We start from the raw sequence: 26,286 nt of genomic DNA, 5'->3' as shown, positions 1-26,286 counted from the left end.
ATTTGAATTTATAGAACAAATGTGAGCAACGCTGGCATTTTTAGCCGATATTTTGCATATCTCTCACAGAGATGGCACTCAAGGGGTTAATGTCAGTAAAGAAAAAACTTCCCATTCTGATGTGTTTCAACAAAGTAACATACATCTTCTTTCAGAGTATCTTATGGTCCGACCAAGCAGAATGTGAAATTTTGCATGTACTTAAGTGAGGGACAGTGAGAGGGGTAGCAAGGATACAAGTGGTAGTGCTTATGGAGGCAGAAATAAAATGTGTATACTCTGGAGGCCTATACCTATCGACTAACAATGGAATGCAATAATTAGCATAGGTAGCTGGGAGAGGCGACCTAGGGGACCTGGGGTTAAATGGCGGGGATCGCAGAAAACACCCTATTCAATGCCGCAGGGGAAGAGGACAGCGAGGATTCGCCCAAACAGCGAGGTTCACGGTTAATGCAGGGAGCCTGCTGCATTTAGCCATGAGTCTCATTGTTTCAGTGGCCAAAAACGGAGCGAGGGGGAAACCGCGCATGCAGGGGGGTCAGTTGAATACTGACCCTGCGAGCTGTGACAGTGAACAGGCAGCCCTGCTCGCTGTCACAGCTCGCCCCCAGCATTGAAAACACCCCAATGTAGCATTGCAGGGAAAGTATCCAGTGGCTTAATTGGAGGAAAAATAGAAGAGAGAGAGACAGAGCACAATTCACAATAATGATTCTAGCTGTTCCCTGTCCTTACTTTTGGCTCATGGACAACTGCAACAATGATTAGATGATTAGATGCATCTCTTCTACAGGTTCCAACCTTATCACTGGCCCGGTCACTGTTGCAAACCTTTGCCGTTCCTGCAACTCACTTAGCAGAAGGGATTTTTTAGAGGTTCCCAATTTACATGAGTTTATAGAAACTATATGATCTAATCCAGCTTATAGATATGTAGTATTGGCAGAACAAGCTGGCATCATGCATACAATAAGGAATAGGAAACGGTTGTTTCATGCTGTTCCTTTGCCAAAAATATGAACTTTCTGAAATAGTCAAGAATTGTATTTCTACTTATTTATTTTTTGTATTATTTTCTTAGTTATTGTGTCTACTTTCGGCTGAAACATGTGGGTCCTGTCTGCCAATTGCAATCCTGGAGCAGAGAACTAATGCGAGATCAACTCGTGTGTGTAGAGTGCCAAGCAGAGGCAGCTGGTGCAAATGGGCGATGCCTTGGGGATGGTCTTGCAGGGGCAAGGTGGGTCAACATTCTTTAGATGCACACAGTCAAAGCACTTATTATATTCTGATAATGTTTCAGAAGGTAAAATGGCTTCTCTAACTATAGAAACATTGTGATAGCATTAATGCATATTTTGTCAGCGCACATTCTGTGGCTAGTACCATGGGACAGAATACTTACAAAATATCTCTGCAAGGTAATATCAGTGCATTTGCCTGTCCTTAATATCCAGTTACATTTGTTCCTGTTTTGAATATTATGGAATTGCCCTGTGTTTTATTTCCTAAACTAGTGCTTGATTTCCAGAATGTGGGGGAGATGTACTAAGCATCGGATAGACATACAGTAATCAGCTCCTAACTGCCATGTTACAGACTGCTTTAAAGAAATGATAGGAGCTGGTTGGTTGGCACATTATCTCCATCCAGTTTTTATCCCTCCAAATCTTAGTACATAGCAACTTAGCATATGCGATCCTTAGCAATGCAAATGTAGGGGTAGGAGCATGATGTTATCACGGTTGTAGAGGAACATTGTGACCATCGATAATGAGGTTAATCTGCGACTGCAGCTTGAGTATGCCTGACCTTACTCACGCATGCAGTGCTTAGCCTGGGAAACAAGGGCGTCGAGCTACTGTTTTCCAGAATGCCGACCATCTCTCCAAACAACGACCCTGCCTGTCATTCAGGCAGATGTAATTGTGCACATGCACCAACTCTACATATGTAAATAAATGCAGTTTCCCCATTATAGGGAAACTGCGGGTTGGATCGCTTATGCCAGGAGTTCTAAACCTCTTTTGCTCTGAGATCCTGTCAGCCAATACAAATTATTACAGGACCCCAGCAGGTTACTGCAGAATGGCCACTTCCATGTGTGGTCAGCAGATCATTGCAGAGGCACAAAACAAATAAAGTGACAGGGAGGTAGTGGGTAATGGGGATGGAAGAGGGAGGCAGTGGGGCCCTGTACCCGCCTTCACAGGCCCATACCATAAAGTCTATACTCAGTGCTCCAGTCCTACTCTCTGATGCTTCCCCGCTACTGCTTTCTGGAACTGCTCCTCCTCCTGGAGCCATTGGATGATTCCTCAACCCCCCACACGCATTCTGCACTTACTTACAAGAGGGTCTTCACAGAGTTTGACTCTTGTTAAAGCTGCCCTGTTGTTCAGAGAACTGCACTGAGGATACAAAGCTTCTGGATACTGGCTATTTAATGTTGCATATCTGGATTTACTTCATACCGTTATCAGCCTCCTGCCCTGTGTTGCCCTGTTTTCTGGGTGGGGCCAGACAAAGGACTATGTCATGAGTCAGTTTCTTTGGCCTCACAAGCTTTGCTGCGACAGGCAGCCTGAATAAGATCACACTTACTCAACATGGCCGTCGCAGAGGAGCTAGGTTGCAATGTTCCTCTAGAACTGCAAGCAGGTTATCATATGCGATCCATGCCTAATCAGGCCCTATATGTGTTTTTTATGGCTGCCGGTACAGGCATTTACCCAACGTCGGGATCCCGACTGTCAAAACACTGACAGCCGGGTTCCCGACAGCCACCTGCTATTTTCCCTCATGGGGGTCCACGACCCCATAGAGGGAGAATAGAATAGGTGGCTCGTGTAGCGTGCCACCGTGCCCGCAGCGCGGCAAGCCCGCAAGGGGCTTAGTTGCACGTTTACCAAAAGGTCGAGAAAAAGGTAGGCACTTGACAAGGTCGAAGTATAATAGTGTGCCGAGCATATCATAGCGAGCCATGTGACGTTACGCATCACACTAATTGGGGGTCTATGTTTACATTGACTAATGTCGACCTTTTCACGTGTCTACCCTTTTCATGTTGACCTATTGACTGTCTATCTAGTACACTGTCTATCTTATAATCCACACCCATTTACAAGTGGTACTAAGGCTGAGTGTTAATTAAAATACATTATAATAATCATTTCCAGAGTAGAAGCCAATGGAGATGCACCTGCTGATAAGCAGTGTTTGCATGGATGAATGGTCTTAAGGCCCATACACACTTGAAGATTTTCATTTCAATAGACTTTGCCAAAATCTGTGATAGATATATCTTTCACCAAAGTAGTGCATACACACTGAGCTATTTTCCCCAAAGAGCGAGAGATTTTCGGGAGGCGAAAGACTTTGCTGAAAATCTTTCATTATAAATGGGCTGGGTTTGAATTAAAAGGGTTCCATACAGATGGAGCCGGCCTCTTTCTTGCAGGGGCTGGCTATTCTATCGCCAGCGGCTGGCTCTCGCCAGGGGCGTGTGCGCACGAGACGCTTGCGCGCGCCCCGTGGCTACGGAGCTTTCTCCGCCGCCTCCCCCGATGCCCCTCGCCGCCCGACCCGCATCGCCGCCGTCAAGGGACTGCCACCAATGTATATCTATTTAAATGCAAACTGCCCACCGATGTATTTATTTAAATGGCATGTGAGGACTAGATGGGGGGGCGCAACTCCTCCCCCCCCCCCCCCCCGCTCCCCCGGAGCGACTCGGTGGCCGATGCCACATCACCCGCCACCCCCGTGGAGTGACGCGGCAGTCCTCACCACATCACCCGCAGGCCTCTCCACCCCCCCCAGTGGAGCCATGCAGCGACGACCCCATCACCTGCCAGCCCCTTCCCTCCCTTGGAGCAATGCGGCCACGGCTGCATAATTCCCCCATGGAGCAATGCGGCAGCCACATCACCCCCCCCCCAGAGTGGAGCGGGTATATAATATATATATATATATTTTTTTATATATACATATATATAATATATATTTTATACACATATATTTTATATATATATATATATATTATATATATATATATATATATATATATATATATATATAGCTGATGCATTTAAATTAATATATTGGTGGCAGTGGGCAGAAAATGTATACACATTGGTGGCCAGGGGGGCGGGGCCATCAGGGTGCACTATGTTGCCGGGGAGCAGTGCTGTCTGCTCCTGTGTTGAGCAGGGCGGGGGGCGGGACGAGTGGCCGGGGAGCAGGGACAGCAGCAGCAGCCGGACGGATAGAAGATGACAGGATCGGCGCGCTGCCGACCAGCTTGGTGAGTATGACAGGCGAGGGGCGGGGGAGGCACCGGGGCGGTCCTCCGGGCTGAAAGTGGTTAATCTTTCAGCCCGGCAGGCGTACACACATGGCGATGATGGATAAAAAAAACATCCATCATCGCCACATCTGCTGGTAAAACCAGCAGATGAACCACTTTACTAGCGATGATGCGGGAGCGCGCATCATCGCTAGTCGGCAATCTCTGGGGCATACACACTGGGCGTTTTTCAGCCGAAAATCGCTAAAAACGGCTGTTTTGACCGATTTTCAGCTGAAAATCGTCAAGTGTGTATGGGCCTTTATTCTTTAATATGTTTAAAGTATTTTTATATCAGACGATGGGGGAAATTTACTAGGATGTGTATTCTACTTCACATGTGATGTTGCTATGGGCAACCAATCAGAATCTACTTCTTATTTATTTAGCACCCTCTAGAACAGGGCTGGGCAACACCGGCCCTCCAGATGTTGATGAACTACACATCCCAGCATGCCTTGCATCAGTTTCAGCATGGCCACATAGCAAAACTAATGCAAAGCATCCTGGGATGTGTAGTTCATTAACATCTGGAGGGCCGGTGTTGGCCAGCTTTGCTCTAGAAGATAGTAGACAGGATCTGATTGGTTGCCCATAGCAACATCACATGTAAAGTAGAATACACATCTTAGTTAATCTCTCCTGATGTGTAGGTGCTGCTGCTGCTGGCATTGTGTCTTAATGTAAATGTTTCTAATGACACTTTGGGCCTTATTCAGATCTGAGCTCAGTGCAAATTTGTTTGGAAAATGGGCAAAACCATGTGCACTGCAGGTGGGGCTGATGTAACATGTATAGAGAGAGTTACACCTGCAGTGCACATGGTTTTGCCCATTTTCCAAACAAATTTGTACTGAGCTCAGATCTGAATAAGTCCCTTTGTGGCACCAAATAAATGAAGGATAATAAAAATTGCATTAATGTGCCTGTATTCTGTACTCACAGGACATTTTGGACTGCCGCCTCCCTCACTGGCTGCCAGGGCTCCTGGGTACAGGAAGACCTAAGAGAAGACTGCACATGTCAGAGCCTTTCCTTCCTTTTTGTGTGACAATGAGGATGATGATGGTCATCTATGGATGTAGGGCAGCAGTTGCACAGATTGCTGCACCAAACAAAGCCAAATAGTTTACCTCTCATATATACCTACCTCTGCAACTTGCCTCAAGAGACCTTTCAATTTCATTTTACTATTGTACAATAATCTGTGAGTACATGTACTTGCCAGTGATGTCACAGGTCCATGTGTCTGGTCTCTTCACAAGACATGAATATTTGTGGAGCAACATGGGAAATGTGGTTTCATAATCACTTTGTTGGATACCCAGAAATCCTCCGATCTTCTGATGTTACATTGTGAATCTCTTTAGGTGCTAAGATAAAGCAGAGCAGTATATGGAACAGGAGATGTGACCCACTTAAGGCACCTAGAAAGTATACCAAGTGGAGGAGTGACATTTTCAAGACTGTTTTACAAAATGTTCACCTTATTTTACCTTTGGTCTAAAATGTTGCATGTACAGTACCGGCAAGTTTAATTTGCTGAATGAACAGACTGATCATCTTCCCATTTACATTTGAGAGAAATCCCAGTCCATAAATACAGTCTAGAACAGCTTTTTATGGAGAAGCAAATAAGAAGCAGAACTTGAAAATTATACCCCTGGAGCCTTGCAACTCTCCACCACATAGCTCGAGTATAATTCTGTCACAGATGACCCCACAAGTACTACACAAGCATGTTCAGCAACCTGTAAGATTATTATATGCAACACGCACATATTACCAATTTATCCTGTATAGTTTCATTGAATGTTTTGTGTTACAGGGATAAATTATGTTTTAAATCAATTTGTGACAGGAATTGAGAGGAAATGAATCAGCAGGATCACCAGGGGATACGGTGCTTTTCTTCCCAAACACTGAACCAGGATGTTGTGGGTTTTTTTTTTAAGAACCACCAAGTTATTTTTCTTTCAATATCGGTACTTTTCCTGGGTGTTAATAATATAATTGCCCTCTATTCCTTTGTAACTACTTATCTTGTATCTATATATCCCAGATATTTAAAAAAATAAAATAAACATAATATATGAAGAAAACATATTATTTAGCCCTGTCGTATTTAAGGCACATCAAGAAAAACTATTGTTGTGACTATAAGGAACATATACACTACGCAAATGTTCAAAATCATAAAAATTAAAAAAATTGGGTGGTTTATTCATTAAGCAGTGAACACAGTGGAGAAGTTACATACCCTCCAAGATGACCCTTTCCATTAGGTACAAAATGCTCTGTTCCTGGACTTCCTTACAAGTGGCAGTTACAGATGTAAGCCTGCAGCACAGTCCAGTATTCAAAAAGGGGAGCCACACCTACTGCCACCCCAAACATCTCTGTCCTGGACTCACTGACAGTTGATGTGACCACCCCTCTTTGAATATTTGACTGTGCTGGAGCCCCACCTCTGTAACTGCCACTGACAGGAAAGTCCAGGAACAGAGCATTTTTTACCTAATGGAATGGGTCATGTTGGAGGGTATGAAGTTACGTAGAGTAACCAATCAGCTTTGAAGTGTATTCTATGAAATTATAAGTAGCAGCTGATTGGTTGCCATGGGCAACATCTCCACCAGCACACATCTCTCTTTTTTCACTGCTTCATGGAAAGACCCCTTAAAATTATAGTTAAGCTGGGTACTCACCTAAAGATTTATCTATCCAATCTGTCTGGTGAAAACAAAAATATAGTAATGTATGGGAGCATATGACAATCAACCATTCGCTTTCAAATGCTGAAAGATAAATTTGTTAAATCAAATGGCTATAACTAATTTGTCTGAATGACCATTTACTATTTTGCAGTGATTGAGAGTACATATTCCATTATCATATTATTCCATACAGTACCAGATTTTTGTTCCCACCAGATATATTGGACACATGTATCTTTGGGTGGGATGCAGTTAAGATCCCCGGCGGTCGGGATCCCGACGCCGGAATCCCGACCGCCGAAATGCCGACACTTTCTCCCTCCTGGGGTGTCCACGACACCCCTGGAGGGAGAATAAAATAGCGTGCCGAGCGTAGCGAGGCACCGGGCCCGCTGCGTGGCGAGCGCAGCGAGCCCGCAAGGGGGGGCGATCCACGTTCCCCCCCTTGTCGGCATTTCGGCTGTCGGGATTCCGGCGTCGGGATTCTGAACGCCGGGATCCCGACCGCCGGGATTCAATACTGAATCCCTTTGGGTGTGTACCCAGCTAGCGACAAGTAAGCTTTTTCTGTGACAATCTATCAATTTACCAAATGTCCTCTAAGTTACTGAAACCCTACTATTCTGAAGGGGGCTGTCCTGTGGGCTGCCCCATTGTGAAAGTAAGCAGCTCATCACTGCTGGACAATACATTTAACCCCTTCCTGACAGAGCCAGTTTTTGCGTTCCTGACAGAGCCCTTTTTTTCAAATCTGACATGTCTCACTTAAGTGGGGATAACTTTTTTTTGCTTTTACTTATCCCAGTGATTTTGAGATTGTTTTTTCGTGACACATTGTACTTCAAATTAGTGGTAAATTTGGGTCGATACAGTCTGTGTTTTTTTGTGAAAAATACCAAAATATCGTGAAAAAATGGAAAATTTAGCGATTTGCAAAATGTTAAATTTTCTGCTTGTGAGACAAATAATCTTACCACTCAAAATAGTGAATAACTAACATAGACCATATGTCTACTTTATGTTGACATCATTATTTCAACTTCCTTTTAATTTTTTGGGACACTAGGAGGCTTACAATATGAATAGCAAATTCTCAAATTTTCAAGAAAATTTCAAACACTGATTTTTTTAGGGACCAGTTCAGTTCTGATGTGACTTTGAGGGACTTGTATGTGAGACACCCCCATAAATGATGCCATTTCAAAAACTGCACCCCTCACAGTATTCAAAACAGCATTTTGGAAGTTTGTTAACCCTTTAGGTGTTTCACAGGAATTAAAACAAAGTGTAGGTGAAATTTCAAAATTTCTTTTTTTTTGCAGATTTGCAATTTTAATACATTTTTATAAGGAACACAGTACATTTTACTAGAGAAATGTGACTAAAAATTGATTCCCCCAATTCTTTTGTTTTCATAAATATCCTATATGTGGCCCTAGTGTGCACGGTGACCAAACCACAGGCTTCATAATAGAAGGAGCACCTACTTGATTTTGGAGCCTCCTTTTTATGAGATTATTTTTTAGGCACCATGTAGGTTTCAAGGCACCATAAGATGCTAAAAGTTAGGAACCCCCCCACAAGTGACCCCATTTTGCAAACTACACCCCTCAGGGAATTCATCTAGGGGTATAGTGTACATTTCAAACCCCCAGGGGTTTCACCAATTGTGGTACAACTGGGCAGTGAAAATGAAAAATTATTTTTTTTACACAAAAATGCAGTACTGGCTCCAAATTTGTCATTTTCAGAAGGTATGAAGGAGACAAAGCACCCCAAAATCTGTGCCCCAATTTCTCCCGAGTACGGCAATGCCTCACATGTGACCAAAAAATACCAGTTGGGTGCATGGCAGGACTCAGAAGGGAAGGAGTGATTTTTGGATTTTGCAGCTCAGATTCTGGTGGAATTTTGGTGGGTGCTATGTCGCATTAGCAAGACCCCCCAAGCACCAATACAGTGGAACCCCCCCACAAGTGACCCCATTTTGCAAACTACACCCCTCAGGGAATTCATCTAGGGGTATAGTGTACATTTCAAACCCCCAGGGGTTTCACCAATTTTGATACAAGTGGGCAGTGAAAATGAAAAATTACATTTTTTTACACAAAAATGCAGTTCTGGCTCAAAATTTTTCATTTTCAGAAGGTATGAAGGAGAAAAAGCACCCCAAAATATGTGCCCCAATTTCTCCCGAGTACGGAAATGCCTCACATGTGACCAAAAAATACCAGTTGGGTGCATGGCAGGACTCAGAAGGGAAGGAGTGATTTTTGGATTTTGCAGCACAGATTCTGGTGGAATGAATGGTGGGTGCTATGTTGCACCAATACAGTGGAACCCCCCCACAAGTCACCCCATTTTGCAAAGTACACCCCTCAGGGAATTCATCTAGGGGTATAGTGTACATTTCAAACCCCCAGGGGTTTCACCAATTTTGATACAAGTGGGCAGTGAAAATGGAAAAATTACATTTTTTTACACAAAAATGCAGTTCTGGCTCAAAATTTTTCATTTTCAGAAGGTATGAAGGAGAAAAAGCACCCCAAAATATGTGCCCCAATTTCTCCCGAGTACGGAAATGCCTCACATGTGACCAAAAAATACCAGTTGGGTGCATGGCAGGACTCAGAACGGAAGGAGTGATTTTTGGATTTTGCGGCTCAGATTCTGGTGGAATTTTGGTGGGTGCTATGTCGCATTAGCAAGACCCCCCAAGCACCAATACAGTGGAACCCCCCCACAAGTCACCCCATTTTGAAAACTACACCCCTCAGGGAATTCATCTAGGGGTATAGTGTACATTTCAAACCCCCAGGGGTTTCACCAATTTTGATACAAGTGGGCAGTGAAAATGAAAAATTACATTTTTTACACAAAAATGCAGTTCTGGCTCAAAATTTTTCATTTTCAGAAGGTATGAAGGAGAAAAAGCACCCCAAAATCTGTGCCCCAATTTCTCCCGAGTACGGCAATGCCTCACATGTGACCAAAAAATACCAGTTGGGTGCATGGCAGGACTCAGAAGGGAAGGAGTGATTTTTGGATTTTGCAGCTCAGATTCTGGTGGAATTTTGGTGGGTGCTATGTCGCATTAGCAAGACCCCCCAAGCACCAATACAGTGGAACCCCCCCCACAAGTCACCCCATTTTGAAAACTACACCCCTCAGGGAATTCATCTAGGGGTATAGTGTACATTTCAAACCCCCAGGGGTTTCACCAATTTTGATACAAGTGGGCAGTGAAAATGAAAAATTACATTTTTTTACACAAAAATGCAGTTCTGGCTCAAAATTTTTCATTTTCAGAAGGTATGAAGGAGAAAAAGCACCCCAAAATCTGTGCCCCAATTTCTCCCGAGTACGGCAATGCCTCACATGTGACCAAAAAATACCAGTTGGGTGCATGGCAGGACTCAGAACGGAAGGAGTGATTTTTGGATTTTGCAGCACAGATTTTGGTGGAATGAATGGTGGGTGCTATGTTGCACCAATACAGTGGAACCCCCCCACAAGTCACCCCATTTTGCAAAGTACACCCCTCAGGGAATTCATCTAGGGGTATAGTGTACATTTCAAACCCCCAGGGGTTTCACCAATTTTGATACAAGTGGGCAGTGAAAATGAAAAATTACATTTTTTTACACAAAAATGCAGTTCTGGCTCAAAATTTTTCATTTTCAGAAGGTATGAAGGAGACAAAGCACCCCAAAATCTGTGCCCCAATTTCTCCCGAGTACGGCAATGCCTCACATGTGACCAAAAAATACCAGTTGGGTGCATGGCAGGACTCAGAAGGGAAGGAGTGATTTTTGGATTTTGCAGCTCAGATTCTGGTGGAATTTTGGTGGGTGCTATGTTGCATTAGCAAGACCCCCCAAGCACCAATACAGTGGAACCCCCCACAAGTGACCCCATTTTGCAAACTACACCCCTCAGGGAATTCATCTAGGGGTATAGTGTACATTTCAAACCCCCAGGGGTTTCACCAATTTTGATACAAGTGGGCAGTGAACATGAAAAATTACATTTTTTACACAAAAATGCAGTTCTGGCTCAAAATTTTTCATTTTCAGAAGGTATGAAGGAGAAAAAGCACCCCAAAATCTGTGCCCCAATTTCTCCCGAGTACGGCAATGCCTCACATGTGACCAAAAAATACCAGTTGGGTGCATGGCAGGACTCAAAAGGGAAGGAGTGATTTTTGGATTTTGCAGCTCAGATTCTGGTGGAATTTTGGTGGGTGCTATGTTGCATTAGCAAGACCCCCCAAGCACCAATACAGTGGAACCCCCCCACAAGTGACCCCATTTTGCAAACTACACCCCTCAGGGAATTCATCTAGGGGTATAGTGTACATTTAAAACCCCCAGGGGTTTCACCAATTTTGATACAAGTGGGCAGTGAAAAAGAAAAATTACATTTTTTACACAAAAATGCAGTTCTGGCTCAAAATTTTTCATTTTCAGAAGGTATGAAGGAGAAAAAGCACCCCAAAATCTGTGCCCCAATTTCTCCCGAGTACGGCAATGCCTCACATGTGACCAAAAAATACCAGTTGGGTGCATGGCAGGACTCAGAAGGGAAGGAGTGATTTTTGGATTTTGCAGCACAGATTCTGGTGGAATGAATGGTGGGTGCTATGTTGCACCAATACAGTGGAACCCCCCCACAAGTCACCCCATTTTGCAAACTACACCCCTCAGGGAATTCATCTAGGGGTATAGTGTACATTTCAAACCCCCAGGGGTTTCACCAATTTTGATACAAGTGGGCAGTGAAAATGAAAAATTAAATTTTTTTACACAAAAATGCAGTTCTGGCTCAAAATTTTTCATTTTCAGAAGGAATGAAGGAGACAAAGCACCCCAAAATCTGTGCCCCAATTTCTCCCGAGTACGGCAATGCCTCATGTGTGACCAAAAAGTGGCAGGACTCAGAAGGGAAGGAGTGATATTTGGATTTTGCAGCACAAATTCTGGTGGAATGATGGTGGGTGCTATGTCGCATTAGCAAGACCCCCAAAGCACCAATACAGTGGAACCCCCCCACAAGTGACCCCATTTTGCAAACTACACCCCTCAGGGAATTCATCTAGGGGTATAGTGTACATTTCAAACCCCCAGGGGTTTCACCAATTTTGATACAAGTGGGCAGTGAACATGAAAAATTACATTTTTTTACACAAAAATGCAGTTCTGGCTCAAAATTTTTCATTTTCACAAGGAATGAAGGAGACAAAGCACCCCAAAATCTGTGCCCCAATTTCTCCCGAGTACGGCAATGCCTCACATGTGACCAAAAAATACCAGTTGGGTGCATGGCAGGACTCAGAAGGGAAGGAGTGATTTTTGGATTTTGCGGCTCAGATTCTGGTGGAATGAATGGTGGGTGCTATGTGGCATTAGCAAGACCCCCGAAGCACGGTGAAATTATGAACCTAATATTCCATAGATGTGTGGTATATTTTAAAACACTCCTTTATACATAGGCCGGGTTTGTCGGGGCAAGTGTCACACTGGAAAATAGTTTGCTTTCTTATTCCCTTTTTATAGCAAACTTTGCACCTTTTTTGTGTCCTGCCCTTTTTTCCAGTGGAGGGGATTTCATCAGGAAAATGCTGCCCTGGTACAATACGGGGGCCAGTACTAGAAGTACTGGGGCCCTCTGCCTGCTGGTTCCCAAATATTAGGCCCTTTATGACTTCCTCTTGAAAGTGCATAAATGTCCCACTCTGGCCGGTAGAACGGAATAGCACGTAAGCGTTATACAGTGCCATCTGGATGATATACACGGCCACCTTCTTGTACCAGATTTTTGTTTTCCGCAGGGCACTGTACGGCTTCAGTACCTGATCTGAAAGATCCACTCCGCCCATGTACCTATTGTAATCCAGGATACAATTAGGTTTTGAGGTGTGGGTACTGGTACCTCGTACAGGGACGGAGGTGGTACTGTCTCCGTGAATTGTTGTCAGTATAAGGACATCCCTCTTGTCCTTATATTTGACCAACAACATATTTTCGTTGCATATTCCCCTGCTTTCACCCCTTCTCATTACTTGGGCAATGTGCGTTTTTGGGAGGCCTCTTTGGTTCTTGCGCACAGTACCGCAAGCTGCTGTACCTCTTGAACCAAGGGCCTTAAACAGGGGGATGCTGGTGTAAAAGTTATCCACATAGAGGTGATAACCTTTATCCAGGAAGGGGTGCACTAAATCCCAGACAATTTTCCCACTAACACCTACGAGGGAGGGGGGGCATTCTGGCGGTTCAATTCTTGAATCCTTCCCTTCATAAACCCTAAACCTGTGGGTGTACCCTGAGGTGCTTTCACACAGTTTATACATTTTTATGCCATACCTTGCCCTCTTACTGGGAAGGTACTGGCGGAATTTAACCCTTCCTTTAAAATGTATAAGGGACTCGTCGATACAAATAAAATTTTCAGGGATGTCCACCTCTTCAAATTTGGCACTGAAATGATCAATGACCGGCCTGACTTTGAATAGCCGGTCAAAGGTGGGATCATCTCTGGGTGGGCACTGTGCATTATCGGTGTAATGTATAAATTTAAGAATTGTCTCAAATCGAGTCCGGGTCATGGCCATACGGTAAAATGGAGTACTGTACAGAACATCTGTACTCCAATATTGCCTAATTTCTGGCTTTTTTACTATGCCCATATGAAACACCAGACCCCAAAACGTCATCATCTCTACTGCATCTACAGGGGTCCACCTAGCAAATGATGACGTGGGGTTTTGAGCAATAAACTGCTGGGCATATAAATTAGTTTGGTCCACCATTAAATTTATAAAATCATCAGAGAAAAATAATTTGAAAAAGTCAATTTCTCTGAGACCTGTGGAATCAAATTGGATTCCTGGCATGGCCAAAAACTCAGGAACCTGGGGCTCAAAATTGTCTGGTGGTGGGGTCCATACGAGATCAATTATTGGGGGGGGGGGTCTCAGCTGCTCTACGGGGGCGTCTTTGAGGGGGTCCCTCATCACCAGAGGAGGAAGAGGAGCTTAAGGCAAATCCTTCAAATTCCCCGCTTGCATCACTGGCTGTGTCAGAGTCAGAAGCAAGCATGGCATATGCCTCCTCCACTGAATACATTCTCCTGGATGACTGGGAGGACATTTGGGAGGACATTTGGGAGGACATTTGGGATGCCATTTTTATTTTTGTGTTACTGGTAGTGAAATGTTTCAACACGTGTATAGTGTAGGGGGGGGTACAAACTTTATTTCAATCCGGGGGGTATGTAGTGTGTAGTGTGTATGTGGTGCAGAAAAAAAAAATACTTTATACCAATAAAAAAAAAAAAATGAAGGGGTTAAAAATAAAAAATTTAAGGGGTTAAAAAAAAAAAAAAGGTCCTGCGCCAAAAATTGAGCACAGATGTTGGTCAGTAACGTCTGTCACTGAACAGCGCTCAAAGGCAACAGGAATTTGATCAAAAAAAAAAAAAAATCGATCAACCCTGTGCCGAAAAAGATGATCAGTGATGTACGTCACTGATCAGCGCACAGCGGCCACAGGACACCCACAAAATCACAGTGTGTGTAAAAAAAAAATTAAAAAAATACCCCACAGCACACACACAAAAAAAAAAGGTGATCAGTGATGCGACACTGATTACCAGTGAGGTGCAGCAGGTGCACAACCTTTGGTGCAACTGACAGGTATATATAAAAAAAAAAAAACCTCTGTACCCCCAAAAAAGTTGCTGATCACCTCAGATATAGTGATCAGCACAAAAGGCGGGGGCAGCAGACACAAAATTTAGCACTCTCTATCACTCTCTGTCACTATCTCTCTCTATCTCTCTATCTCTCACTATCTATCAATCTATGACACTGCAGCAGCAGCACTGACAGGTATATCTATATATAAAAAAAAACCTGCGCCCCCAAAAAGTTGCTGATCAGTTAATTTATACTGATCAGCACAAAAGGAGGGGGCAGCAGTCAGTTATATAAAAAATATATAGCACAATCTGTCACTATCTCTCTCTATCTCTCTCTCTCTATCTCTCTATAACTATCACACTGCAGCAGCACAAAATATAGCACTCTGTCACTAGGCCTCTCTATCTATCTCTCTCTATCTCTCTCTCTCTATCTATAACTATATCACACTGCAGCAGCACAAAATATAGCACTCTCTGACACTATCTCTCTCTCTATCTCTCTCTCTCTATCTCTCTATAACTATCACACTGCAGCAGCACAAAATATAGCACTCTGTCACTAGGCCTCTCTATCTATCTCTCTCTCTCTATCTCTCTCTCTCTATCTATAACTATATCACACTGCAGCAGCACAAAATATAGCACTCTCTGACACTATCTCTCTCTATCTCTCTCTATCTCTCTCTATCTCTCTCTATCTCTCTCTATCTCTCTCTATCTCTCTATCTCTCTCTATCTCTCTATCTCTCTCTCTCTATCTAGCTAGTACACTGCAGCAGCACAATTTCACAGGAAGGCACAAGTAGCAACAGGATCCAGGAAGCAGTGATGAAGCAGCGATCAGGTAAGTATGGAGCAAGTATGGAGCAAGGTTCTGGTCAGTATGGCGGCAGGGGGGTACGGTGACCGCACTGCACGCTATTCCAGACCGGAATGGCGTCTGCAGTGCAGTCACCGTTAGTTTAAATCCCCCTCCTTGGCTGTGATTGGTCCGTCGGTCCGACGGACCAATCACGGCCTTTGGGGGCGGGCGGGGTGAGGTGGGGTGACACCAGTGTCACCCTTACACCCCGCGGTGATTGGTGCTGTACTTTACAGCACCAATCACCTCTGATCCCGTGTCACCGGCGAACGTTATTCGCCGGTGACACAGGAAAACGCTGTAATTGGCTGTTCACACTGAACAGCCAATCACAGCGATCGCCGACGGGGGGGCGGCATCGCAGCCCCCCCTGGGCATGCACGGACATGTCTGCTGTCAGGGACAGCAGACATGTTGAAACTGTCACCGCGTCTATAGACGCGGTGACAGTTTAAATCCATGACGTACATTTACGCCATGTGTCGGGAAGTGCTTCCCGACCATGACGTAAATGTACGTCAAATGTCGGGAAGGGGTTAAAAGATCACTAAAGCTGAAAAACTTAAATTCCAGCACACTGTTATACAGTGTCGCATTTCATGCAGGTACTTGTTCGGCATTAATAGGGAAATTGAGGTAATGAAAGCTTCCTTTTGATAACCACTTCAACCGAATTTCGAAAACAAAACATTGCAGATGTACTAAGCATTGAAAATTGATAAAGCGGAGAGAATATCAGCCAATCCGCTCCAGCCATGTGGCTGTTTGAAAAGTGACAGGAACTGGTTGGTTCTTAGTCGTAAGCTGGCCGTCAAAAAAAACCTGATTTCCCTTCAACTCCCTAGCAGAATTGGTGGTTTTTGGACACACAATTTACTTACAATCCAGCTGCTGCATACAACCAAGGGGTTAATGCTCGTTGCCAAAGGGTCTTGGAGCCTCGGAGGAGACAGATGCTAGAGGTCATATTTGACCTCTAGCGTGTGACAGGGAGCACAGCGCTACAGCATTATCTGGAAGTGCATAGCGCTGTGCTCCCTGTCACACACTAGAGGTCAAATATGATCTCTAGCACCTGTCTCCCCCAAGGCAGCGGAGTGTGGGGAAAGGTGGCGGACCCACCGAACGACCGATTGCATGCGCTTAAAAGCACCTGCAATTTGGTCCCAATCACGACTGATCAGACGTGTAGCGGAGAGCGATAACCAGCCAATCAGCTCATTGCTGTCATTTTTTAAACCCAGCCTGTATCACGCTTCATTGTATCACTTTTTGAAGCTTGATACATCTGGCCCTCAGACTGATACTTTTATTTGGAGTGTATGATAGAATTTGATGCCCCACATAGCCTAAGAGTACAGTAAAATAAGAGTACAGTAAAATAAAAATACCTCTAGTGATTTAATAAAAAGAGAACAAATGCTCTGTCTGGATGTAGCCTGCAATCGGTGTGTATAACAGGTGATCACAGGGACTACTACTACTTTGCTCATTTGAATACATTAATAATCCTTTCACTGCCATGGCAGCTGGCCACCTGTGCAAAGATAACGTCAATGGGTTATAATTTTTCATTGTGGTTTACTTTATTAAACTAAAGGGCTCACTATACTGTACAGCAGGGCTGGGCAACACCGGCCCTCCAGATGTTAATGAACTACACATCCCAGGATGCTTTGCATTAGTTTTGCTATGTGGCCATGCTGAAACTGATGCAAGGCATGCTGGGATGTGTAGTCCATTAACATCTGGAGGGCCGGTGTTGCCCAGCCCTGCTGTACAGCAAACCTGTCCTCAATATCTACCAACAGTTCATGTATTTCAGGCAACCTGTGGATCTACAGTAGGAATGATGCAGCAGGTTTAAATATGTGACAGTTGATAATGACTACAGCTGTGTGATTTGGTATATGTGGACCATTGGTAGATCTCGAGGACCGGTTTGGCCACCCCTGCTGTAAAGCATGGCAGGAAGCAAACACCTGTGGATGTGTCTGTTGTTGCTGGAATGGTCTTTCCAAGTGTCAAAATACAATTAGCTTTTTCCTACTCATTGTCAGTATACAAACTTGGCTCACACACAGAAAGGGATCTGCTCTGCTTACAGACCCACAATTCCTTCATGAGCTCCCAGGTGCTACTTTATATATTAACATAACATCCTAATTATGGTCAATAATCTAATTTTGGGTATTAGAATAGAAAACATCTGTGTCCAAAAGACCACTTTGGGCGGTATTCAATGAGGCTGATTCGCCAGGATTTTATGGCGATTTTGTGCTGTAAGGCGAATTTCTGACTATGGGCGGTATTCAATGAGGCTGATTCGCCAGGTTTTTATGGCGATTTTTTTTGCTGTTAGGCGAATTTTTGACTAAAATGGTGAATCACCCTATTCAATGACCAGATGGCGAATACATTTCAAGGTTTTTTTCGCCATGATTCACCGAGTAGCAATCGCTATCTTTTTATGGTGAAGTGAAATGTGAACTTTTAAGGGCACGGAGCCCTGTCCCATGGTACCTGTGCCTTGAGGCACCAAGAAACAACTGAAGCCTGTAGGGGCGTGGAGGAGGAGGAGCCTGGGCTGCACTTGAAGAACTCTATTCTACTTGGTGCCTGTAGCTGAAGCTCCACCCACACCCCACTGTCCCAGTGACCACCATTGGCATGAATGAAAAATCAGGAATTTTATTCTGAGGAGGGGCATGCTATTTTTATTCATGTGCTATAAGCACATGAATATATATTTAATTTAAAAAAAACAGACCAGCCAGCAGGGGGCCGGAGCCGAGCCGCTCATTACATATTCATATATTCACTTCACCCGATCATTACATATTCATGATCAGGTGTGAATATTCGCGGTCCCCTGTTGGCACCCCCGGGGGGCAGCCTGTGCTGCCTGGCACCCGGGGAGCCCACCTCCCCCCCACAAACGTTCTGGGGCAGGCAGGGAGACTTCCATCTCCCTGCCTGCCACCGTCCTCAGGCTCCCTGCGGCGTTTGCCGCAGGAGCTCAAATTCGGCGGTCAGGGGCAGCGAGCCCCTGACTCATTGAATACTGGAGCCGGCGAGGCTCCGGAACACAGCGAGCAGTGACGAATGTGCAGCGAATCCTAAACAGGATTCGCTGCACGTCGCCGGTATTCACATTGAATACCGCCCTAAAACGGTGAATCACCCTATTCAATGACCAGATGGCGAATACATTTCAAGGTTTTTTTCGCCATGATTCACCGTGTAGCAATCGCTATCTTTTTATGGTGAAGTGGAAGGTGAACTTTTAAAATAAAGTGTTTTGTGTTTTACAATTGGTGTCAAAAAATCAGGAATTTTATTCTGAGGAGGGGCATGCTATTTTTATTCATGTGCTGTAAGCACCTCCCCCCCACAAACGTTGTGGGGCAGGCAGGGAGACTTCCTTCTCCCTGCCTGCCACCGTCCTCAGGCTCCCTGCGGCGTTTGCCGCAGGAGCTCATATTCGCCGGTCAGGGGCAGCGTGCCCCTGACTCGTTGAATACCGGAGCCGGCGAGGCTCTGGAACGCGGCGACCAGTGGCGAATGTGCAGCGAATCCTAAACAGGATTCGCTGCCCGTCGCCGGTATTCACATTGAATACCGCTCTTTGTATAAAAGAGCTACGTTAAGTAGAGCAGCACATCCAAGTGTTTACATAGAGTTGGATTGTGGGGATTTTTAGCCTATGCATTGCAGAATTCCTGTTTTGTTGTCTATTAAATGGCACATATGTCACATGCTCAGCATAACATTTTAAAAGAGACACTATAATATAATGTTCAGTTTGTAACGCAAGGCTTACAATTCATTTCCTCTATCTGCATATCCATTTTAGTAAATATTTGTTATGATATTACCCAGTAATAAGGCTTCAACTGTAGTAATAAGGGTGGCCGACCTTGGGATCCTGGGATTTGCCCTAAATTTGTCAGGATCTAAATCCTGGGATTGGAGCTTTCAATTGACTTAAAGAAATGCACGTACTGTATACTAGGGTGGCTCAATCCCGGGATTGAAAAAAAAATGCCCTGGGATTGGCCACCCTAGTAGTAATATACAGTAATATGTCAATTGTAATGATCAATGATAAGCTACCAGCATTAATGCATCCACATTATAATGCTCAAATAACTCAGTAGTGTCAGCAATATGCAGAACCACCAGGAGCTACGCCCACATATTAAAAGCATTAGCAGTAGGGCCCAGTACTATGTGTACCCAGCTGTTGTGCTGGTGCTAGCAATACCTCCCCTAACCATTTCATAGTACAGGGGGAGGACAATATAAAATAAGAGTTACAAAAGGCATAGTATAAATTATGTATTTAAAAATAAAGAAACAATGTTCAGATGTATTCAAGTAATAAATAATAATAAAAAATTACATTATTAAAATATAACGTAACAATTCTGTTTCTTGGCTATTATCCTAATTATCTGCCTGCATAGTCACATAGAAGAAATTTAATTCTGCTCTTAGAACCAAAAAAACACATGGGAGGGTTATATGACTAGCTTTGAAAACATGCCAATTTATCATGGGTAAACTTATTGCCCAAAAAGTGCCACAAAAATGAGTTTGCATGCTCCCATTTTTTACATGATAATTCTAGCCGACGAGAGAAGTATAGGAGAAAATGACTACTCCCACCTGTGAGCCTAAAAGCACTTGTCCCACTCATAAAACACACGAATATACCTTGCCTTTTCTCCAATATCTATAATTTTGCATTTTTTGGTTGCCAAAAATGACAATTTATTAACAATGTAAAACGTCTTATTGCCTAATTAGTCATTCAGAAGGCTGTGCAAGGAGTTCTGAACAAGATCCCCACATTTTTATTCCCTCAACTTTTCCCCTGCTCAGAGATTGTGAAAGCAAATTCTAGATAAAACCTATGGAGAATTAGAGCGGGCTCATTTTTTTGGGACAATTAGATACCGGGTTGCAAAATAAACCCTGTTTTTATTGCAAAACCAGAATTTTGTGGCTAATTGGATGCCCCTTCCGCATGGTAGAGTCATACTACATGGATAAATGCTTTGGCTGCTTATATATGCTATCCCATCCCTGTTTACATGTGCTGCGATAGAACATTAAAACTGCACATTCATTTAGGAGAATTATTTATGTGTATATAGCACCATCACGTACAGAATAATTAACAGTAACGCAGACCCACTACACAACATGGCCGTATACCAATACCTGACCATGGGTACGTTTGCTGTTGCTGGAGGAGCTGGAATGGTCTTTATACTTTACATTTCCCAGTTCTATTAGCTTTTTCCAACTTTTATTTTCATTATAAAAAAAATGGATACAACATAAATGTACATGTCACGCAGAGTCTACAATAGCAGGCAAATGTCTCCAGAGAAGTCCCACTTTGTTTTCCATAGTGAAATATCCCAGTCCATGAAGTGCAAGTTTCTCCTTAAGCTGAGTGAGCTCCTCGCACAAAGAATCTGGAGAATGTTCCGAGTGTGTAAATGTGACGCCCCTCTGTGCTATTATCTCCTGAGCCCTGAGGAGCAGCTCCGCGCGTATCATTAGGCCCAACATAGCAGCATGGACACGTGGGCAGCCAGTGGCTGTAAGCCACAGGACAGACACAGGGCCTGGAGAAGAAAAGGACAAATAATCACATACTGTATGTATCCATCTCTTTGTAAGAATGTTTCTGCTGAGCCAGTGGGATTCTACTCTCATATCATTTCTTATAACACAGTGAACAAAAAAAGGAAACATTGATTTTTTTGTAGCCTTACACCGAATATGATGCAAAAACTGCACATTACAATCCATTTGTTTACATACATATAACCTTAAATCAAATCTAAGTTTAATTGTACAATCTTACAACTAAGGGGGCGATCCGATTAGGTGCGGATGATTCACACTCGTGAACCATCACGGCACCGGGTGCACTTTATGGCGGACTGAATTTTCTTAAAAGTGCTAACACCTCCATAGGGGTGCGAGCAATTTTAAGCTAATTCGGCCCATTGAAGGGTGCGAGATCGGCTTAATTCGGGTGCCAATTTCAGCATTTAAACGGCACCTCGCACCCTTTGGCACTAATAGGATCAACCCCTATGATGGAGAACATTTTCACCATAACACATGAATGCATGTAAAGTGTGGTAAGTAGCTTTCATACAAGGTTCTCTATGATGCCAACTTTAGTAAAAAATCTAAGAACGTTTGGACTTCGATAACCTAATTAACAGAATGCGCTGGAAAATTCCAATAGGCCCCAATGTGCCTCAGTCACATCACAGTACAGTCACCTCCCCGTGCATTGGAGTAGCCTCACTTATGGTATACATGGGCAAAGTGCATCTAGGTATTAACGTCACCCCGCAGTGCAAGTGCTAGCAGTGTATTGGGCCGGTGTGGATCATCTGATCAACAGTTTTTAGTTTGACAGTCAATAGCTCGACCTCTATTGGTTTTCTACATGGGAAAAGGTTGACTCAAGTTTTTAACTTTTTTTTGGTGTCATGGACCCCCAATTAGTGTAACGCTTCCCTCGCCATGCTTCAGCTCGGCACACTATTACGTTCTCCCTATATGCCGTCATGAATGGAGAAGAACAAGTCGGTTTAAAATAAATTAGAAAAACTAATATCGACTTTTCCAAGTTTCGACCATTAACATGTCAACCTTTTGTCAATGTCGACCTATTGCATGTCAGCATTTTCCATTTGTTGACCAATAGTAGTCAACCTATTGTCCGAAACTCTATTGGGAACCTGTACAAACTGAGACCAAGGAGAAGTGTACATGTAAGTGACTCCCAGTCCAAGTCTCCTTTCTAAGATTTTCTCAGCAGTAACATACATTCGTGTTTGGCTGTGTAACTTACCCTGCTCTTTTCCCCAGCTGAGGCATTTCTTTATCTGATCTGTCACAGAAATCTCTGTAGTAAGCAGCCATCGCTGTACAACCGAGCACAAGGAAGCTTTATGAGACATGAAACCCAGCAAGTCATAGAGCAGTAGACATAACATAGAGGAGAGAAAGTTGGGGTCCGCAAATGTATTGGGCTCATCCTCCTCATACAGCGTCACCGATCTGCAAGACATGTGATGGGTCATTAATGTGTTGTAGAGGGTAAGGTGACTCCGGGTACAGGTGGAGTCTCCCAGATCCTAAATGTTTAGTACCAGAAGTATTTGAATACCATAGTGACATATATGGGGGATGGAACCCAAGTCTAAATACGAAATGCATTTGTTTCATATACACCTTACAGCCCGAGTGTCATTTACAGTATTTCAGAATTGTGTGCACTGAGCCATCAGAAAGAAAAGGAGTCACTTTATCAGTCAGGGTTTAAAGATTACAGATTTTAAATCCTTTTGAATTCTGGATAAGCAAGACTCAACCGATATAGTAATATTATCTGGATTTCTATATATGTTTTGGAGAAAGCAGTAGTGTCCACCAAATCACCTGTCATGAAGAGAGGAAAGTGCACTGTGCAGCTCGTACGGTGGAAGGCGAAGTGTCAGAGCGTGAAAAGTCTCCTCACAGCTCCAGAAACTGTCCCTCAGAAGTGCCAGGAGACCCAGAATGGCCCAGTCACTGTGCAAGCTCTTCTCAGCTGGCTGATTCAAAACAGATACAGCGAACCTAGAGGCAAGTTCTCGCACACCTCGGTCCTCATCCTGCAGCAGATCCACTCCACACCATACAGTCCTAATTGAAAACCAAGAGTTTAGGTGACAACATAAAAGGAAGAATAAATTACTCAAAGAAGATGACAGGACAGTCGTCTCACCTTACTGCCAGCTCTGTGAGGGCTGACGTACCACACCTGAGTGCTAGCTTCACCAGGTCAGCTCCAGCCAATTGTAGAGCATCTGCTGCAGCCAATCGTAAGTTCTCACAGGATACTGTTGGGTCTGCACAGACAAATAGAGCAGAGAGCCAACGGGTCCCGAGCAAGAGATTTTCCAAAAGTTTACTACCAACAAGACATAAAAACATTAAAACAATAAAGACTGCTGATCTTTATACCTTACGTTATGCAAACTGATATATAAGAGCTCAGACCCTGATCGCTCACCCACACATTTTTACTTCTCTTTACATATCTATCTTGTTGCTTCCACTGGATTTAGACTACCCGATTATGACATTCCCTACTTGATGCATTTGCATAAAGATATTCACCAGGTTTCATCTGTACCAATCTTATCTAATCATGCAAGTAAATTGTTGCAAAAAACATTCCCATGAATCCTATAGCTCTCTGGAAGAAGCATCGTACTCGCAGTTACCCATGAGCCAGTAGCAAGCTGAGTGTGCAGAGCGCATGGCCGCGGAGCTGTGGACCTCCTTTGGTTGATTCCAGAAGATTGAGAAGAATGTGAGCGCACTCAGTGTCCTTGGTGTTGGGAGTATAGAGAACTGTGGGACACACTTTGTGCAGGTGAACGTAGGACTGTAAATACAGCTGCAGATTCTTAGACAGCTCATCAGTTAACACTTTGTATAACATGTCCTGGTGGGGTAGAAAAACAATACATAAGCAGGTAATATACAATTAACTATTCTAGTAACAGTATAACTACTTGTCCTCAGTTGGTAATGTTTTTTATTTATTTTATTATTATTATCCTTTATTTATATGGTGCCACAAGGGTTCCACAGCGCCCAATTACAGAGTACACATAATCAAACGGGGAGAAAAACAAAACAGTACCTTACAGTTGAAGACAATACAGGACAAATACAGGGTAAATGATTATAGGAACATCAGCCGATTGCTGCAACATAAGTATGAAGGTGGCAGCAAACAGCGTGCTTTGGTGCAGTTGAAGACTGCTGAAGTAAGAAAGGATAAGCACATGAGGTAAGAGGTCCCTGCTCGTGAGAGCTTACATTCTAAAGAGGAGGGACAGACAGACAGGGGTGACACCGAAGGGGTAGACAGGGTGAGGAACAGAAGGTTAGGAGGACAGTTTGCTGGGTTTAGTGAAGAAGTGGGTCTTAAGAGCCCGTATGAAGTTCTGTATAGAAGGGGAGAGTCTGAGGGGGGGAGAGGTAGAGAATTCCAGAGTAAGGGAGCAGCACGTGAAAAATCTTTGAGGTAGGATTGGGAGGAGGTAATTAGTCGGCAGGAGAGCCAACGGGTGTTAGCCGAGCGAAAGGGATGAGTGGGAGTGTAAAGGGATATAAGGTCAGAGATGTAAATGGAAGAGGAGTGGGTGACGACTTTGTAAGCGAGTGTGAGAAGTTTGTATTGAATTCTGAAAGGGAAGGGAAGCCAGTGAAGGGCTTGTAGAAGAGGGGAGGTGGAGGTAGTGCGTTTGGTGAGGAAGATGACCGGGCTGCAGCATTGAGGATAGATTCTTTCTTTCTGTTTATGCCTTATAATTTGCATGGGTGGTCTTATTTTAAATATATTACTTCCCAATAAGCAATTAAAAAAAAAACTAAATGGTGCCTATTTAAAGGGTCTTTGTACAGTTTAATGAAGCATGAAGAATACACAAAGTCATAAACCGATGTGTCCACATGCATCTAACCCCAGTTTGTAGTGCAACTCAGTAGCTGCTGGGCATTCTTTTGTGACTTATTCCATAGCCAAAAGGGCACACAAGCATCTTCTGCTAATTCAACTGAATTGCAGCATGCCTTTGTCCTTCCTTTTGCAAATACGATGCATTTTAATGGAAAAAAAAATCACATAAAAGATGCCTGGTGCTACACAGTCACACAGAGCTCACATGTTGGGCAGTATTCAATGCTCTTTTGCGAGCTGTGACGATGAGCAGTGCTGATTGCTCGCCGTCACTCATAGCTCGTGGGTCAGTATTCAACTGACACCCCCCCCCGCACGCGCCGTTTCCATGTCGCCGGGTTTTTACAGCGAGGTGGAAATGGTGTGTGCGGCCGGCAAACCAGCAAGGCTCATGGCTAAATGCAGCGGGCTCCCTGTTTGGGGGAATCCTGGCCATCCTCTGACAGCGAGGATTCCCCCAGAACTTTGAATAGGGTGAGCGGCCAGCGCATTGAATACGGCCCGTTATGGCTAACGCGACTTGTATAGTACTTAGGACAGATGTATGTGGACACACCTGTAGCTATAAAATAGATTGGGGTTGGGTGGTAAACAGTGGGTCTATGAAGTGCTAAGTCCCTCCTTGGCCGGGAACAGAACAGGAAATGGGGGGCTGGCATACACACAGGTAGAAAACAATATGGTCCTTAAAGGAGCATTTGGAATAACCTATGGCAGGGGTGGCCAAACCTGTCCCCAAGATCTACCAACAGTTCATATTTTTCAGGCAACCTGCGGATCTATAGTAGGAATGATGCAACAGGTTTGAAAATGTGACAGTAATGACTACAGCTGTGCATCAGCTAGGTGATTTGGAAAACATGGACCGTTGGTAGATCTTGAGAACCGGTTTGGCCACCCATGACATATGGTAGCAGTCTAATTTCAGCCATGTCATCCAATCTGCCTGATTGTAGAGGATGTTATTCCATTGTAGACCGTTATATTTGAATAAAAATACCAAATAAATAAATAAAAATAAATTCCCTAAAATTCAAAATGCAGATCATTCTTCAGAAGCAGAGTTAAGGACACTTGCTATATAAGTACATACATG

The 26,286-nt window shown here is 43.9% G+C and overlaps 2 protein-coding genes across 4 annotated transcripts in view; one reads left to right on the top strand and one right to left on the bottom strand.

Annotated features, from left to right (window-relative positions):
• LOC146009013 (somatomedin-B and thrombospondin type-1 domain-containing protein-like) overlaps positions 1 to 6,455 on the top strand; it is a 50,406-nt gene extending 43,951 nt beyond the window's left edge. The window contains exons 4-5 of the mRNA XM_083148975.1: positions 1,085 to 1,243; positions 5,297 to 6,455. Of these exons, the coding sequence (XP_083005101.1) occupies positions 1,085 to 1,243; positions 5,297 to 5,402 (265 nt within the window). The 3' untranslated portion in view covers positions 5,403 to 6,455. The remainder of the gene's footprint in view (positions 1 to 1,084; positions 1,244 to 5,296) is intronic.
• Positions 6,456 to 20,002: 13,547 nt separating this feature from the next.
• LOC146008996 (tRNA (32-2'-O)-methyltransferase regulator THADA-like) overlaps positions 20,003 to 26,286 on the bottom strand; it is a 63,872-nt gene continuing 57,588 nt past the window's right edge. For 2 of the 3 annotated variants that reach the window (XM_083148944.1, XM_083148952.1), the window contains exons 27-31: positions 23,944 to 24,167; positions 23,442 to 23,627; positions 23,114 to 23,359; positions 22,524 to 22,732; positions 20,003 to 21,273 (exon numbers count right to left, since the gene is read on the bottom strand). In XM_083148944.1, the coding sequence (XP_083005070.1) occupies positions 20,993 to 21,273; positions 22,524 to 22,732; positions 23,114 to 23,359; positions 23,442 to 23,627; positions 23,944 to 24,167 (1,146 nt within the window). In that variant the 3' untranslated portion in view covers positions 20,003 to 20,992. Of the gene's footprint in view, positions 21,274 to 22,523; positions 22,733 to 23,113; positions 23,360 to 23,441; positions 23,628 to 23,933; positions 24,168 to 26,286 lie in introns of those variants that run through there. The other variant, XM_083148961.1, reaches the window with a different exon arrangement.

The sequence above is a fragment of the Crinia signifera genome, chromosome 1, assembly GCF_055691185.1.
Source record: "Crinia signifera chromosome 1, ASM5569118v1, whole genome shotgun sequence".
Lineage (NCBI taxonomy): Eukaryota > Metazoa > Chordata > Amphibia > Anura > Myobatrachidae > Crinia > Crinia signifera.
This window is presented reverse-complemented; position numbering and strand designations above follow the sequence as displayed.